Below are 18,204 nucleotides of genomic sequence, written 5' to 3'. Positions count from 1 at the left end.
TGTGGTGCAACCCAGCTTTGTAAGTTCTTTGTATAGTTCTCTGTCCGGGAAGAGACCTTTCCTAAAGGCATCTACGGTTGTCTCAGGGTTGCATGCAGGGATGGAGATCTTCTCTTTGTTGAACCTGCTGACATACTCTCTCAGTGGCTTGCCCCTTCTCTAGTATACTCTGTATAGGTCGGCCGATAGCTTCTCGAGTTTCTTGCTGCTGGCGAACTGTTCTATAAAGGTGTCAGTGAGTTGGGCAAATGAGTTGATGGATCTGTTCGGGAGATTCGTGTACCATTGGAGTGCCGGGCTGGATAAGCTCGAACCGAAACTTTTGCACATGCAAGCTTCCCTCAGCGGTCGGGGTATTGAGATGGTGAACATCCGCTGCTCGTGCGAGGCTATGTGATCATCCGGGTCGGTTGTGTTAGTGTATATTAGTGTATGCCCTAGAAACCATTCGTGTTGTCGGTTTCAGAGTATTTTGTCTTGTATCTATATATATCATAAATAATAGAAGAAAGAGTTCTTCAATTCATATATGTAAATTGCTTCCTTTATTCAGTCATGCATTTAAAATAAAGTATGTATATGAATTGTCCAGATGATTCATTTAATAGGTAAATGAATTATCGAAAAAGGTTCCCTGCGGAAGCAATATAAATTTGGGCAACTATATTGTACAGTAGGCATACCGGATGCTTCCGAAAGATATCATGAGTTGATATAAGTACGGATGACGATGATAGTCATGTCACTAGGGCATTGGTATGGATTAACGGTTGGTGAACTGTTTTTCGAACGTGACCGAATAACGACAAATCACTTGGAAAAGCATGTAGTCAATGATTTATCGTTTGGTTATATCAGTGCACGATGTAGTCCTTTGACCTGAGACATTGTAGTCGGATCCGATATGGATGCGTATGGTTCATACGGTGTATAAGTACGAGACTAATCATGTTTCGTACAATAAAGCCTATTTGGTCATGCGTTGTTCATATGCGGAAACGAACGATGGTCAAGAGGGGATCCATTGACTCGGAAATATAGGATCGGGAGTACCGCTGACTCCATCCGGATTCGAGTTCCTAGACGAACATCGATAAATGTCGGAAAACTGAATCTCTGGCCAGAGTCTATTATTAGTCATACAAAAGTAAGTTTGTGATGACAAGTTCCGGACATATTGATCGACAATTCGGTAGAAGATCGAGTTTAGGATTTTGACGTTCCATGAATCCATACTCGATTAGGATATCTCAATGGAGGGACTTTACCTGCATGGTACGTATGATCTGAAATGGGTTCGATGAAGTATTTCTTCATCGTGGTTTAGGGACTATGGCACATTGCTAGATGTTTACCATAGTCGTTGGGCCTCCGGACGGGTTTCCGGATTCATCCAGAACCGGCTCACGGCTAATCCACGGTGGACCTACATGGTCACACCAATAGCCTTGAGAAGTTAGAGAATGATGAGAGAGAGAAATGATTATCCGAAGAGGGCTAGCACCTTCCGAGGGTAATAACGGGATTTCTATAGTAATAGTTACATAGAAAACAATTTGTGACATTTTAAGGGTTAAAATGGTCAAGCAATAATTAATTATATTTAATTATTATATCTTAAAGTGTTAAGATTAATGAGATGAACAAAAATAACCTTTTAATAGTTAAAGGGTAAAAAGGGTAAATTTATGGGTTGTTAATGTAAACTAGTTTAGTTTACATGGGCCCTTGAATAATATTGATTATTCAAAGGGTAGCATATTAAATTCGTGGGGTCCCTTTATAAAATAAGATTTTATTGGGCTTGGAAGTGAAAAATAAATAATTGCAAAATAGCCCAAGTATATATAAGTGCAAAAGGTTGCATTTTTGTTCATTATTCACTTGTTCACTCAAACACAAACTAAAAGCTCTCTCTCCCTAGCCAAGGCCACTCTCTAATCCTCTCAAGGTGGTGTTAAAGTGTGGAGGTTTCATCCTTTTGAAGCTAATCTTCATCAATCCAAAGCAAAGGAGTAGGTATAATCTCATATCCAAGCTTTGCATGTAAACCGTTTTTTTTTTAATCCATGCTTTCATGCTTTCATTCTCCATCTCCACCACTCTTCATGCATGCTGAATCTTTCAGGTTGTGCTGTCGTACAGTTTCATGTTGGGAATGGTAAACTTCTGAAGCATGTCGGCTAGGGCGATCTCATCCATGAAGGTTGAATCCGCGTAATAGTGGGGTCTGCTCTTCTTGGTTGGGACCAGTATTCCTGGGATGCGTCTCATCACTACTTCGACATCGGCCACTCTCTTGGCTAGTACTTATTCCATAGGAGAAGGGGGCGCCATTAGGTCATCCCGCTTGACCGGGTCGGCCTTTGCAATTGTCTTCGGCACATTCCGTTGGACCGTCCTGCGCAGGGTGATTTGGTGATTCATTGCTTCGTGCACACCCTGGTAGCCTGGATCTTCGTTCATTCCTTCTAGTTGGATGACTCCCATGGTAATAGTTCTGGTGTTTTGCCCTACATGAATGGTCAGTGGAGTCGTCTAGTAGTCACTCGGTCCGTCAGGATGGATGGGCTCGAGTGCTATGGTTTGTTGGGTTTGGCCGTTCAACCCATGGGGGTAAGCCGAGCCGAATTGGGTTTGTGTTGGGAAGGTTGACTAGACGTAAGGTGGGACGGAAATAATGAGTTGGTCTTGCAGGTTTGGGCTTTCTGTCACTAGACTGTCTTGATCTTGAGGCTGGGATGGGTCGGTTGAATGGTGTTCTGTTGGTGTATCTTTATCTCCATGTGTCAGGACAGAATCGTCGACCGTCGATGAGTTTAACTTTCATGGCCTTTTGTCAGAGACTGGGGGTTAGTGCTCTGGTGTGTGGAGAGGTTGCATGGATGGAACAGGGGCATGAAACCGATTGGGGGGTGCCTGGCCAGGCAGGAACTCTAGATCATAGAATTGACTCACCTTCTCCTTAAGAGACTGGTTTTCTACCCTGATGGATGCATTTTCGGTCTAGATTGCATTATTCTCGGCTTTCACTGTGGCTACCTTATCCGAGTTCTGTTGCATAAAGGCGGTCAGAGCCTCCAGTTTGGCCTCGAGGCCGGGGTCAACGTTGTCGGAGTTTTCAGCCATGGAAAGCTCCTCTACGTAGCAAGGTTCATTGAGCCGAATGATTGCTAGAGGCCCCACGGTGGACGCCAAACTGTAGACGTAAAAATCTACCTGTACGAAAGGGGAATCTGATCCCGTGAGATTGAGGCCACTAGCGATCCGTTGTACCTGCACACGTAGAGAAACAAACTCGTGAAGCAAACAGGAAACACCGGGGTGGTGTTTTCCGTAGGCACTCTGACGCTCAAGTCAGCAAGACTGAAAGAGGCTTAGTATAGTGAGGGCTAGGGAGTAAAGAGGTTACCGGAAGTCTAGTCGGGGACTGTGACTATGGTGGTGATGTGAAGCTCTCAAGTAGGAGCTTCGGGTGTGAAGGTGTAATGTAATATGTCCTTTGTGAGAGGGTTGGCCTTTGTTTATATAGCGACTGTCTGGTCTCCCAATCCTGGTGGGAGTAGGAGTCCTAGTGTGACTCTGATGCAAACCCTAGAAAAGTTTGGGCGGTGGTGAGCTGTCTTACCTGCGTCCGAATAGGAAGATGATCCGAACAGGAAAACCACTTCGAATAGGAGATTGATCAGGAACAGGAAAGTGATCAGTGGGGGCCGTGGGCTTTGAACTCGCCTATAGGCCCAGAAAGTGGACTGGAACTGGGAGGCCCGTGCCCAGATGGTTTCGGCATGCCGTATCTCGTATCGAATTGGACTAATCTGGCTTAGGCCTCTTTGGGATTGGGCCTGGTCTCTTCTTCACTGGTGGTACTGTTTTCCTATTTGGGCCAAGGACGATTTTTGGCCCTAACAAAAACTCCTTAAGAAATCGCATTGCTAGTTGAGAACGTGATGGCTCAGTTAGAGGCCGTGGCTGAAGAAGATGCTGAATTTAACAGATAGAATAAACCTGCCATTAATAAACTCAAGAAGTTGTCTTTTCTCACCGAGGTTCTCTCAAAGTAAGCAACTTCTCGACCTTCTTTGGTTTTGTTCATAGTATGTACTTTATCATGCATATAGCTTAACATGCATTTGACGAACTATGGAATGCACAAATTCCTTGATTCATGCTGGTTGTGATCAATGAGCAATTCTCTCATTCAATCAATCCATAATTTATGTGATTGATTGAATAATTATATTTAATTGTATTCATTGTTTTCCATTTTTACAATTACAAAAAGTGTATAAATTAGCACTGTACAGTTTTATACAATAATGAAATATACATAAATCTTTTCCTCTTTTCTCTTCTCTCAGCATACTTTGGCAGTATCAACATCCTGAACTGCTACTCTTTGCCTCTTCATATCAATTCCTTACATGGTATTAGAGCCATAATCTTCACGCTTCCGCACAAACAAGCCTCTCTTTTCTGTCCTTGAAATCAAATAGAAAACTTGTTTTAGTGTTGTATTTTTCTGCAAATGGCAGATAATCCAAACCCAACTCAAACTCAATCAAATACAGCAAACCAAACAAATGCCAATCCAACTCCAACCGGCCTAGACCCAAACTAAACCAGTCCACTCCCAACCAGTTCAATCCCAATCGGCCCAAACACACAAACCAGGCCTGACCCAGCCTGTTACCCATATGGAATGCCAGGTTATGACTCGGATTCTTTTACCCGCACCAACCTCGACCCAACTCCTCTTGGAATACCGAGTCACAACCCGGAATCTGTTTCTCAAACGGTTATGGATCCAAATCCCTTCCCATACCCATTTCGCTTCATCCCAGCCACCAGCAACAGTCGCCCTAAACCAGGCGATGTTTTGTTTTCGCCGGTTTCCAATGGACTAGAATTGGTCCTCATCAAACAAACCCTTATAGGTTCAGACAGTTATGCATCCTGGGCTCGCGATTTCTGGTGAGCTCTCATCGCAAACGACAAAAAGCTTTTCCTTGACAAAAATTTCCAACCACCACCACAGCCACACCTCCCACGCCACTGGAACCGCTGCAACACACTGGTCCGCTCATGGATCAGTAATTGCATCTCTATAGATATATCGGTTGGACTCCCACCAACAGAGATGGCCGCCGATATATGGGCATACATCAAAGAGATGTATGGGAAACTCGATCTCGCCAAAACATACACTCTCGGGCAGCGATTGATCGAACTCAAACAAGGAAACGCTTCGTTGACCACTTATTTCAATCGGCTCTCCGCCGTTTGGAACGAGTTGGACGCTACTGAGGAAGCTCTTGAAGGGCCGCCAGAAACTGTCCACCAGTACCAACGGATCCACGATCGCAACTGCTTGTCGCACTTTTTGCTCGGGCTGAACGAAAGCTTTTATGCTTTTGTCGGAGTTTTCAACTGGCGGTGTAGGATGAGAGCCAACGCTAGTTGCACTTTGATCGGTCATCCACTGACTTTCTGGTTTTTGCAGGACTCAAGGAAAACGAAGATGTGCGCTCGCGACTAGGGCAACTTGCAAAAGAAAAGGGCATGAATTTATATGCAAGGCCCAGATTTCATCTCGCGATCTGACAGCCAGAAGCTAATCGCGTTTTTAAACGTATCTAACGGCTCAAATCAAGCCATATCATAGTCAGAGTCAACCAGGTCAAACAACTGGTCAACTAGGCCCAAGTCTTGGTCAAACGGATCCAGAAACGGGTCCAATGGATCTGACAATTCATGATCTAATCGGAGGCGATTATATTGTGAATATTGCAAAAGAACAAATCATGATCGAGACCATTGCTGGAAATTACATGGTCATCCTAAAGACAAAAATAACAATTATTCTTCTTTTCAGGTTGATTCAGTTTCTTCTAGCAATCCGCGAGCACCCGTTCTCACTTCGGATCAATATAATCAATTACTCCAGCTTCTGAATAATGCTCCCATCGCACCTATAGCATCTTATGCAGGTACTTCTTACTGCTTCAATTTAATTACTACTGACATGTGGATTATTGATTCAGGGGCTAGTGATCACATCATTTGTAATCCAAAATTTTCAACTCTATTTGCACTACCTCATCCACCTCTGTTCGCATGCCGAACGGAAACATAACCCCGGCCACTCACATAGGAATTGTCCAATTATCCAAAAATTTATTCCTAAAAAATGTACTATGTGTCCCTACTTTTCATTTTAACCTCATATCAGTATCCAAACTATGTGAAGACAATACTTGCACTGTAAAATTTTGTCCTAACACATGTGAATTTCAGGACCCTTCAACTGGGAAACTGATGGGCTTGCGTAAGGTTCATATTGGGCACCTGCTAAGTCTTCTAGAATTTTTCATCCTTGTATTACAACCAATAAAATTACCAATTGTAATGCAACAATTAATAAAAACTCTTTTATTCTCCAGCAAAGATTAGATCACAGTGCTACTATTCCCCAACCTCATTGTCCCATCTGTCCATTAGCTAAACAAGCCCGAATTACTTTTCCACATAGCACTTCCACTACGACGCAACCTTTTACCCTAATCCATCTTGATAGTTGGGGACCTTATCACACTCCAAATCATGATAGATCCCCATTTTTTCTCACCATTGTTGATGACTTTTCCCGGGGTACATGGACTTTTCTCATGCAATCCAAAGCTCAAACACTTACCCATATCACACACTTTCTAGCCATGGTCAACACACAATTTCATACTTCTGTCCAAAGGATTAGAACAGACAATGCTAGAGAATTCTTTAATCATAATTGTTCTTCCCTTTTTTCCTCACTCGGGATACTACATGAAAGCTCTTGCACCTATACTCCACAACAAAATGGGGTTGTCGAACAAAAACACCATCATCTCCTAGAAGTAGCCCGTGCCCTTAAACACCAAGCCCATCTACCTATCTCTTTTTGGGGCGAATGTGTGATCATTGCTACCTGCTTAATCAACCGCATGCCTAATAGAGTCCTTCATGGAAAGACCCCTTATGAAGTATTATTCAAGAAGCAACCATCTCTTGATCATCTTCGAGTCTTTGGCTGTCTTTGTTATGCTGCCACTCTTGGATCACATGATAAGTTTGGTACTCGGGCTACTCGTTGTGTTTTTATGGGATATCCTATGCTTCAAAAAGGATACAGGCTATATGATCTAGTTACAAACAAGTTTTTGATCTCCCGAGATGTTGTATTTCATGAAGACATTTTTCCATTTGCCATCGAAGACACTATTCCATCACTATCACCATCACCATCACCCCAAGTGTTCCTTGACAATGAGACTCTTCAAGATCCTTTGTTCACTATGGTTCCTAATCCACCAGTTCCTCAGCCTAGCACTCCTACTATTGACTCTGACACAACCAACACTAATAACACTACAGCAGATTCCACAGATCAACTCCTTATTCCTCCACCCAGATCTATTGTTCAGGCTCCTAATGTTCCTACCCGTCGTAACACTCGTCAGACCAAACCACCAATTTGGGCAGTAGATTATGAGTGTCCCACCATTTCAGATCCTTCAACTCCACTGTATCCCACCTCAAATTATGTGACTTATGATCGTCTTTCTCCTATATATAGAGCTTGCATCAGTAACATCTCTGCAGAAAGAGAACCCACTAGTTACTTAGAGGCTGTTCAACACTCTCACTGGCATTAAGCCATAGCTGCTGAGCTTACTGCTCTCTCTCAGAATCATACTTGGGATCTCGTGCCTCGTCCCTCTCATAGAAAACCTATTGGTTGTAAACGGGTCTACAAAATCAAGCATCGTGCTGATGGTTCAATAGAACGATACAAAGCTCGATTAGTGGCCAAGGGATACACTCAGGGGGAAGGTTTTGATTATCAGGACACTTTTTCCCCCGTAGCCAAACATGCCACCGTTCGTACTTTTCTTATCGTAGCTTCTGTTAGTGACTAGCCTATCCATCAAATGGATGTTCATAATGCCTTTCTTCATAGGGATCTTCATGAAGAAATATACATGATTACGCAGACAGGGGGAGAACATAGTATGTCGTCTGCAGAAATCCCTCTATGGGTTAAAATAAGCATCCCGACAATGGAATGAGAAATTCAGTAAAGCTCTCACTGGCATAGGATTTGTTCAGTCCAAACATGACTATGCATTATTTACCTGGAACAAAGGTAAAACTTTTATTGCTCTCATCATATATGTCGATGACATTCTTATTATAGGAAATGATGAAACATGCATCAAATCCTTAAAGGAGCATCTTAACAGACAATTCCGAATAAAGGATTTAGGAGAGCCAAAGTATTTCCTAGTCATTGAAATTGCAAGATCCCTAACAGGAATATCCCTTAGCCAACGGAAATATGTCTTGGAACTTATCTCTGATTCAGGACTATTAGGATGCAAGCCAAGTATCATTCCAGTAGAACAGAATACAAAGCTGACTACTCAAGAATATGACAGTGGGATATCATCTTCCGAAAATGATCTACCACTGGAAGATCCTTCAAAGTATCAAAGACTTGTTGGGCGATTGATCTATCTTACCATGACTTGTCCAAACATTAGTTATGCAGTCCACATTCCTAGCCAGTTCATGCATGGGCCTAAACAATCTCACATGGATGCAGCAATAAAGGTTCTAAAGTACTTGAAAGGATGTCCTGGATTAGGACTCTTCCTTCCCCGAGACAAAGAATTTGTTGTCATAGCACATTGTGACTTAGATTGGGCCACATGTCCAATGACAAGAAAATCACTTACAAGTTTCTGTATCAAGCTAGGGGGAGCTCTTATTTCTTGGAAGACCAAGAAACAATCAACAGTATCTCTATCTTCAGCTGAAGCCGAATACAGAGCCATGGCCAAAACAACCTGTGAGATTATCTAGATTTTGGGGTTATTGGAAGATCTAAAGGTACAAGTAAGAAAGTCTGTCCTTTTATACTGCGATAACAAAGCTACAAATCACATCGCAGCAAATCTAGTATTCTATGAAAGAACAAAACATATAGAGATTGATTGCCACTTTGTCAGAAACAAGATACAAGAAGGGGTAATCAAGACTTTGCAAATTCGTACTTCAGGACAACCAGCAGACATTTTCACAAAGCAATTGTGCAGCAGACATCATTCATATTTACTTAGCAAGCTTGGAGTTTTTGACATTTACAAACCACAAGCTTAAGGGGGAGTGACGAAATATGGAATGTACAAATTCCTTGATTCATGCTGGTTGTGATCAAGGAGCAATTCTCTCATTCAATCAATCCATAATTTATGTGATTGATTGAATAATTACATTTAATTGTATTCATTGTTTTCCATTTTTACAATTACAAAAAGTGTATAAATTAGCACTGTGCAATTTTATACAATAATGAAATAGATAGAAATCTTTTCCTCTTTTCTCTTCTCTCAGCATACTTTGGCAGTATCAACATCCTGAACTGCTACTCTTTGACTCTTCATATCAATTCCTTACAGTATTCATAAGCTTAATGCAGGAAGCATCTTCAACAAGAATTTTTAGATCATGGAGTGTTGAATGTTTTAAAGAATTGGCTTGAGCCCCTTCCGGATGGGAGTTTACATAATTTAAACGTCCGAGAAGCTATTCTCAAGATCTTGACCGATGTATAAATTAACTCTTTCATTAATCACCTTTGTAATTCTTATTGTTATACAAGCTTTAAGTTTTTCTAAAAAGCAAACTAATGTTTTCTTTTGTCATGCAGATAGAAGAGTCTTATAGAAAGGAGCAATTGAATATATAAGAGCGGTTGCTGACCTCATTGGTTGTTGGACTTAAATTACAAGAGTGGAAATGGAGCATTAAACTGAAATTACACGAGTGAAAATGTGAAATGGAGATATTTAAGTGTTTTAATGGCCACATCAAAGAGCTATAAAAAGGTGGATGTGTTTTTTATTTCTAGATCATTGTAAGCATCAACAATATTAAATGGGAAGATAAAGTTGGTTTATTTAAGCCAATGGGTTCCTTTGGTGGCTCATCATCAATCAGAAAGTGATCTCACCTAAAACAGACAGCACGTTTTTATATTAGTAGTTTAAGTTATCCCATTCGCATTCCACAATAAGTGATCCCATTTAGATCGCCATTGCCACTGAGCTTTATATTTACATGGATAGAGCTCAGTGGCAATGGCGATATAAAACTAATGCACGCAAATCTCCATATATCATCATTTCAATGTCCCAAAAGCCAGTGAAAGATCGATACAACTTCAAGACAAAATGACAGTCAATTTAATTCTAGTTAGAAGCAAATTAAAAATAAACATGAAATAATGAAAAGGATTATTACCATTACAGTACTCAACTTTTTGTATCAAATCTTTTTTTCTTTTATGAACACTTAATGCAAATTTGGGATCCAAATATGCAAGTGCTATATATGGGGAGTACTTTGGCTTTCATGTGATAATATATGGTCTCTAGGTCTTGCTTAAAAATAAGAAGTAGTGGCAGGGCGATGAGATTTTGTGTGATTAACATTTACCTCCCACGTGGTTTCATTAAAAACACTTACACCCTTAGGGTGCGTTTGTTTCAAGAAATATTGTATTACTAAGAATATTATATTAATGGAAAGAAATATTACTGTGAATGTTTAGGGAAATGTATTTGGTTGGTTGAAATAAATTGGTGGGTATGTTATATTAATATGTTTGGTTGGGAGGAATAGATTAGTGGGTATATTATTTAAATTACTGAATTGTCCTCTAATTAAATATTATTATTTAGATTATTATATAACCCCCTTATATTTAAAAAGTTAACAAAAACAATCCAATAATAAAAGTTTGAAAAATCAATAATGCACCCCCACCAACCCAGTCACTGCTAGCCGTCGACAACCACTGTCGGTCGTGGGCAATTGGCAACCTAATGGAGCACAGAAGGTCATAAATGGCCATATTGACGCACGACAGTCATTTCTTACCTTCCGTGTGCCGTTTCGGCGGTGGCGGCGATGACTAGCTGCCGTGGTGGTTGCTGGCAGCTAGCAGCGGCAGGTGGCTGGGGGTGATGGCTTGGGTGGGCTGCAATTTGTTTTGAATACAAAGGTAATTTTGTCCAAAAAGTTAATTAATTGGGGTAAAATTGTAAAAGCCAGATTAATATAAATTGATTTTAAAACAAGGGCATTATTATCCAAAAATTTTATTTATAAGGGATAAAATTATTATAAAAATAATATAACCAACTAATTTTACGATACCTAAGAAAATAGAGATTATCATATTACCTCAACAGTAATTACTATTGGTATTGGAAGATTACCGAAATTTTATATTACTTGACGACCAAACGTGATAATCAAATAATATAAGATGACATAACTTCAATAATCATATACAACCTCCAACCAAACGCCCCCTTAAGGTTTAGGAAATATGCCTAAAATTCTAGTTTTACCCTTCTAATTAAATGGATAATGCTAACATTTAAGTAATGGTTAACAATAACCATACATTGACATGTCTTCTTCGCACACATTATAATTTATAACGACCCATTAAGTTAAAGTAATACTTAAAATTTTCTTGAATTTATAATGTGTCATCTCATAAGATGAATTTGCTGACTATGGTAGTGAATTTGAGATTTTGATGATGCTAAAATAGTTTTAGTGGTGACTTAAAATTACGACTCGACTCTAACACATCATTTTCGATCATTAATTGACTGCTAAGTAAGTCTAGTAGTAGTGTGCATGGCAGAGGAATTTTGTTTATACAGTATCTGTTTAAACTTGGGGCAAAAATATTGGCTCAATTGCATGTTTCCACTCGAAGTTTGTCTTACCTAACAAATTTGAAAACGATAATTATCCATAAACCGTTAATACGTACGACTTTATCCGTAATAAAAGTTACAATCAAAGTGACGAGGATGCAGTCCGGACACAGCATATGACAAGTCAAATTCCGATTGGCAGATGACCACCACGTCAGCAATCCCATTTGCCATTAACAGAAATAAATAATTGAAAATTGTCCCAAAAATTCAGGCAGAGAATGTGAAGACTGAAGCAAAGCCATGTTCTTGCTTTGCTGCCTCTACTAGTACTAGTCCTCTCTCTATCTCAAAATTACAAACTCAAACTCCCACAGACTCACACACAGAGAAACGAAACTTCCTTCGCCAAAAAAAAACTCTCACTCACTCACTCTCCCTCTCTCTCTCTACAAGTTGCTTTGTCTCATCCTTCACCTAAACTCTCTCTCTTTACCCAACATTTACTCTTTCTTTCACTTCAAAGAAAACTCTCGTATAAATAAAGGTGTTGGAGTTGCTAGATCTGAACGCCCAATCCCTTCCCCTTTGTTCAATGTAATTATTAATTCGTTTCCAAATCCATCAATGGGATCCAGTGGAAGTAAAGCTGCTGCTTCTAATCAATCGGCGGCGGCGGCTTCGTCTAGCAAGACTCGAAGATCTAGAGGCGGCTGGGCTTTTCAGTCTTCTTGTCTCGGCGCTCCATCTGGATCTCGCTGCAATGGCCGCCAAGACCGGGTTCGTCACTTTGACTTAGCTAGTGTACCAGCTATTTGAATTTGAAATCTTTGGATTTGTACTCCGGTATTGCCGGCCACTTACTTTAGTAGTGACTTATGCCGTATTATTATTTGTTTTTGTGAAAATGGAAATGTTTATTGCAATGCCGGTAATGTACCGTAGTAGTGCGCTCATGGGATTAGCTGGGGTTGCCTGATTCGATAATGTTACCGGCTTTTGGGAGTTTGGAATCGTCCAATGTAGTAGTGTTCACTCCTTATTAATATTGGTGACAGTGGAAATGTTTATGTTTTTGAAATGCCTGTTTTGTTATGTGCAGAACACAGAGGACGGTACAGATGAGGCTGAGACGGAGTCGGATGAGTTGAAAATTGATAGTGAGAGGAAAGTAAAAGACGACATGTCCTGTATAGCTTCAAATGCTGAGGTTGATGGTAGCAGCTCTAACCGATCATCCTCTACGCCTAGTCGCTTTCTTTCACGCTTTAGCTTCATTCCTGGTAATCTAAGTTTTAGATTAAGCAGAGCAACCAGTTTAGGGTCGTCAAGAGCATATTCTGACGAACAAGAGCTTCGACTACCATCCGGTCATGGTAGTGGTAACTTTCTTGATAGAATTGAAGCTCAACAAGGAAGTGACTTGCTTCCTCAAACTCTGATCAGTCGTCAAGATAGTATGAGTAATTTTCAGTTAAATGGGGTTAATTTGCAAGACAATCGAACAATTTCTTCAGTAGATAGTAGTAGCACTAGAACAGGTGTTGAAGGAAATTTACATTCTCCTAGAGTTCTGAATGAGTTGGAGAACATTGGAACTAGACGGATTGGAGCTCGGGAACCTGTTGAAAGAAATGTTCGTTTTAGCCGAACTCTCAGTGTGGGGAGACTTCGTGATAGAGTTCTTCGCCGATCATCATTGACTGATTTAACGTTTTGTCCTTTGCAACAAGAGAGAGAAGTGAGAGATGGTAGTCAAAGTGGTGGGCGATATCCCTTTGACAGTGACACTAGGATTCGAACATCTGAAGCTAATGCTGCTACTTCTCCAGCAAGATCTGGTTATCCTCCATCCAGTCTGTCTAGCACCTTGTTCGGCATTCAAGATCACGAGGTTGAAACTTCACGATCAAGAGAAGCCAGGTATCATGATTTACTGGAACACAGATCAAATTTCCTTGAACGAAGGAGAAGAATACGATCTCAGGTTTGTTTCTTGCACTTAGTCATCATTGAAGGTTTTCTTTAAGGCATTTTCTTAATCAGAGAACACAACATAAGATCACATGCTTGATTATTTTGAATATCCAAATGTTATCCATCCTCATGTAACATATTCAGTGGATAAGTACGTGTTTTTGTTGTGGAGTACGGTTGTGAACCATATGCTTGTCTGACATAGGAAATTACTCGAGTAACATCGATCCATATAGCCTATTTAAATATAAATTCTGCTGTGCACATCTTAGTTGCCTGATTTCCTTTCTGCTATGAGGCCATTATGAATAATTTGTTCTTCTTGGACTGGTTCCATGTTATTCTTTCTTTTTGATGCTACATAATTAGATTACTGATCAGTGCATACAATTGTTTAGGTTCGTGCTCTTCAACGGTTGGGAAGTCGTTTTGAGAACCTGTCAGGGCACGAGAGGTCTTGTATCTCATCTGGTCAACATAGAACGGGTCGTTGCACATGTCGTGTAAGTAATCGAGAGGCCAGCTCTAATGATGACACCATCACTAGAGCTAGCATATCAAGAATTGTAATGTTAGCTGAAGCATTATTTGAGGTAATGTTATTATGTTAACATTGTTTATGATAGCCATTGTGCAGGGGTTTGCCCCCATGTTTCTATATAAGTTTGAGTTTTTTTGACTTATTTTCATTAGGTTCTGGATGAAATACATCAGCAATCTGTGGTGTTATCTTCTCGGCCTTCTATGTCTTCATTAGGATCTATTCCTGCACCTAACGAGGTTGTAGAATCTTTGCCTGTCAAATCTTACACCAAGTCACAGAAACATTATAATGAGGAGGTTGCACAGTAAGTATTATGTTCCTCCACAGTTTAGCATTACTTGTAATTAAGATCTTTGCTGGAGATGGTTGCTCTTTTTATTTTAGTAACATGAGTAGTGGATATTTGGTTTATTTGATGTGTGTGTGTGCTTTTTTTTAATGCTATTTTGAAGATGAATAGCCTTCTTTCTCTGTGTGTGTGTGTGTATTAATTTACAGAGTAGAGAATATTTGGTTTTCTTTGACCATTTTATTTCCTTTCTCAACTTGGAAAGTTATTTCATGTGTGTTAACACTTGGCCTTTAGTTTTCATATTTTAGTTACAAAATATTTATTATTTTGTATTTTGGTTAGGTTTTAGAAATTAATACACTTGTAAGAGGCTTATCATTTTGTAATGCATGAAATGAATCAATGTTACAATTAGCATCTCCTTATCCTAATGGTTGTTTGGCTTGCCTATCACTCAAATGCGCAGATGCTACATTTGCCTTGTGGAGTATGAGGAAGGTGACAGTATGCGGATACTGCCTTGTCATCATGAATTCCATAGAACATGTGTAGATAAATGGCTCAAAGAGATTCACAGGTATGACATATGAGGTGGATTTCTTAAATTTTATCCTATTAAGGGATGATATATGATTGGCACATAGATGTTTATGTTTTCTTTAAATTAATATGCTAGTGAGAGCCATCTGCCCTAGATCATGGAACTTAAAATACATATGTTTATATAGATGAACCATAAAAAAAATTATATTAGAAAACTGAGATAGATTAGTTCATTATCTTTTGTTATAGCTGGTACTCACTAGGTATAGTAACACTGAAGCATATTTATGTTGGCAATACATATTGAAAACTGACGAAAAGGAGCCAACTGCACCCCCAGAATCTTATAACTATAACCTTCATTAGTTGCATATGCTTTTGATCTTCTCACTTCTTTATCTTGAATACTTCATTCTTCGAATTTGGACCAAGCCATACTGACCTGGCTTTATCTCCTTCGTTTCATGATGGTCTATTTAAATTCTATTTCTTGAACGTCTTCAAACTATGCCTGTTACTCTACTTCAAATGCACACACACATGGGATGACCAAAAGAAAGGGTGTGGGAGAGCTTACCTCTATGGCCCCATCTGTGTTTTATCAGATGCAACGACGGGAGTCTTTATTAGGGAATGGTTCCTTGTACCCAACCGTTTGCATTGTTTATATAATGTTCGAACTGATGGATAGGATGTGCTATGTAGACCTAGGACTATGATAGAGTAAAACTTTAAAAGGAGCTAGGCCTTAACTGATGGTTATTCCAACCTTGCTGACGTGTAATTGTCTTTGTTTCTGGAAATATTTATATTGAAACATCATATTAACTTCACAATTGCTTGCAGAGTTTGTCCTCTTTGTCGCGGAGATATCTGCAAATCTGATTTGTTGCCACCCGAGAATTAAGTTTCCCGGTGTTCTTGCTGATGGAGAAGTAAGGTGCCAGGCAAGTCATCTACTTTGAAGACTACCAGAACTCCTGGGAAGTGTTTAAGTTCTCTAGTTGGCAGGTTTTTGTAAGTTCAGCCTTCTCTACCAGTGCGGCTGGTTTGGTGTATGTTTATGGTTTTGATTTCACAATACAAATATCAAACCATGGTAGAAATGGACTGAACTACTTGCATTGGGAAACATAGGTGGGGCCAGATCGAGAGTAGTTGTTATTTTCTGGTGTTTGATATTTGTTACATGGTTCCAAAATATCATTGATTTGTTCAGTGAAATGTCGATTGTGTTCCAAATTGTAGGGTTCTCCTCTACTTTCCTTGGAGCTTATTTCCAATTTTTCTCCGTTAAGAATGATTGAAAGTTGAAGTCACAAAGAAGTTAGAAAAAAGGAGACAGCTGAAAATTAGTATAATTAAATGTCATTATGACACCTTGGAATCCTGTAAAACATGCATTCTTTGTGCAATTGAGTTTAGTAAATGGTTTCGCCGAACGAGAGGAAAACAGCAAAACGAAACCCAGGCAAAGGAAAGGGAAGGTGAAATGTGAATACAAGAACTATGTATCACAAAGCTTTTCTAGAGAAAAAATTAAAGCTTTTAGAATCAAAATTATTTGCCTACAATCTCAGGCAAAAGCTCTTGAACTAGAGTTCGTGAACTAAAACAGCTGTTGCATTATTTTTATTATAAAGCTCAAAAATCGAATTCAGGAACATAAAATTCCATGACCCCATTCTCTGAGCTTGTTACTTGTAGCTATCACAACCAGCAAAATTTAGAATTAACAGAATAATAGAATTTGAGGTAATTAATTCTTCTTGTAAACAAAAGATTTAATCAACAAAGCAAACCAATGCTCTAAAAATTGACAATTTTGTGAATTGTAACAGCTCCCGAAATTTTTTTTTTTTTTTTTAACTTACGAATCACTTTTGGAATTTGGGTTCGACTAACAAAATTGTTGCAGCATAAAATATTCAGCAGAGTCTCTTTTTTGCGTCAACTGACAAAAAACTTTTTACCAAAAAATTGCTTTTATATATATATTGACTTTTTCAATGCTTATCCATAGGCAAAATAACCATTTTGCCCCTAAGCCTCTCTATGGATAATTGATTCATACCGTTCCAAATGAATTGACTATTTTGCCCTTAGTTAGATTTTATGCTTTTTAACATAAAATTAACATCTAAAGGACTATTTTGAGTTAGGAACATACCTTTGATATCTTGGGTATTACACCAGGTCTGGTTATGTTGAAGAGCTTCATACTCGGTAGTCATAGCTTGTACCCAAAGAGGATTGTTAAGGCTGATGTTGTACTAGTAGGTTCTGTATGTGAGTCAAGAGTGAGAGAGCTAACAAGAGTTGTTGTTTTCCTTCGGGTAATCATAGGATGTATGTTCTGGATAGTTGTGGTGATAGGTTGTACTTATGGAGATGAGACTTGAGAGGTGTAAGGGCAAAGATCAACTTCTAGTGTAATTGAAGGTGGAGCCGAGGACTGAGATAAGGACTTATCAGGGTGATTGGCAAAAAGATTATGTGTTGGAGGTGTTGTATAAGGAACATCCTAATGCTATTGAGTGAAAGCTGGTATAGACTGTAGGAGTGTGTTTTGATTAGAAAAGATTATAAGGATCTTCCAAGGTTGAGTTGGAGGTGACATGGAAGATGTCTCCATGTCTGAAGTATGGTGAATGGAAAAATCTTTAGCAAAAGGAAAGATTTGTTCATTGAATTGAACAATTTGCGTAGTGTAAACTCTCCCATGAGTGTTGAGACACAAGTAGCCCTTGTGATTAGAGCTATAGCCGAGAAGAACACATTGCTCAGAATGGTAGGCAAACTTGTGCTTTTGGTATGGTCTAATGAAGGGGAAGCATTGGCAATCGAAAATGCGAATAGCCTTGTAGTCTGGTGATTTGTGAAATAGAAGTGGGAAAGGAGTTTTGAGTTGTAAAACTGATGATGGTAATCTGTTGATCAGATATACGACTGTGTGGAATGCAAACCACCAAAATCATAGTGGCATGGATGCTTGTGCAAGCAATGTGAGTCCCACTTCAATAACATGGCGATGCTTGCATTCAATTCGACCATTTTGCTTATGCGTA

At 39.5% G+C, this 18,204-nt stretch overlaps 1 protein-coding gene across 1 annotated transcript; it reads left to right on the top strand.

The window, feature by feature from the left end:
• The first annotated feature begins 12,376 nt into the window (after positions 1-12,376).
• Positions 12,377-16,778, top strand: LOC116105733. Its single transcript, XM_031392146.1, has 6 exons — positions 12,377-12,560; positions 12,883-13,767; positions 14,156-14,350; positions 14,451-14,605; positions 15,060-15,170; positions 15,983-16,778. The coding sequence occupies exons 1-6, from the start codon at positions 12,408-12,410 to the stop codon at positions 16,041-16,043; spliced, it is 1,560 nt and encodes a 519-aa protein (XP_031248006.1). The 5' UTR covers positions 12,377-12,407; the 3' UTR covers positions 16,044-16,778.
• Positions 16,779-18,204: the final 1,426 nt, after the last annotated feature.

This window comes from Pistacia vera, unplaced genomic scaffold, assembly GCF_008641045.1.
Source record: "Pistacia vera cultivar Batoury unplaced genomic scaffold, PisVer_v2 Contig503, whole genome shotgun sequence".
Classification (NCBI taxonomy): Eukaryota; Viridiplantae; Streptophyta; class Magnoliopsida; order Sapindales; family Anacardiaceae; genus Pistacia; species Pistacia vera.
This window is presented reverse-complemented; position numbering and strand designations above follow the sequence as displayed.

What these genes read in the sequence shown, in the direction of transcription:
- LOC116105733 (XM_031392146.1), top strand. Translation starts at nt 12,408, where the DNA reads ATGGGATCCAGTGGAAGTAAAGCTGCTGCTTCTAATCAATCGGCGGCG. An exon ending in GGAGAAGAATACGATCTCAG is followed by an intron (nt 13,768 to 14,155) that starts GTTTGTTTCTTG and finishes ACAATTGTTTAG; the next exon opens with GTTCGTGCTCTTCAACGGTT. An exon ending in TAGCTGAAGCATTATTTGAG is followed by an intron (nt 14,351 to 14,450) that starts GTAATGTTATTA and finishes TATTTTCATTAG; the next exon opens with GTTCTGGATGAAATACATCA.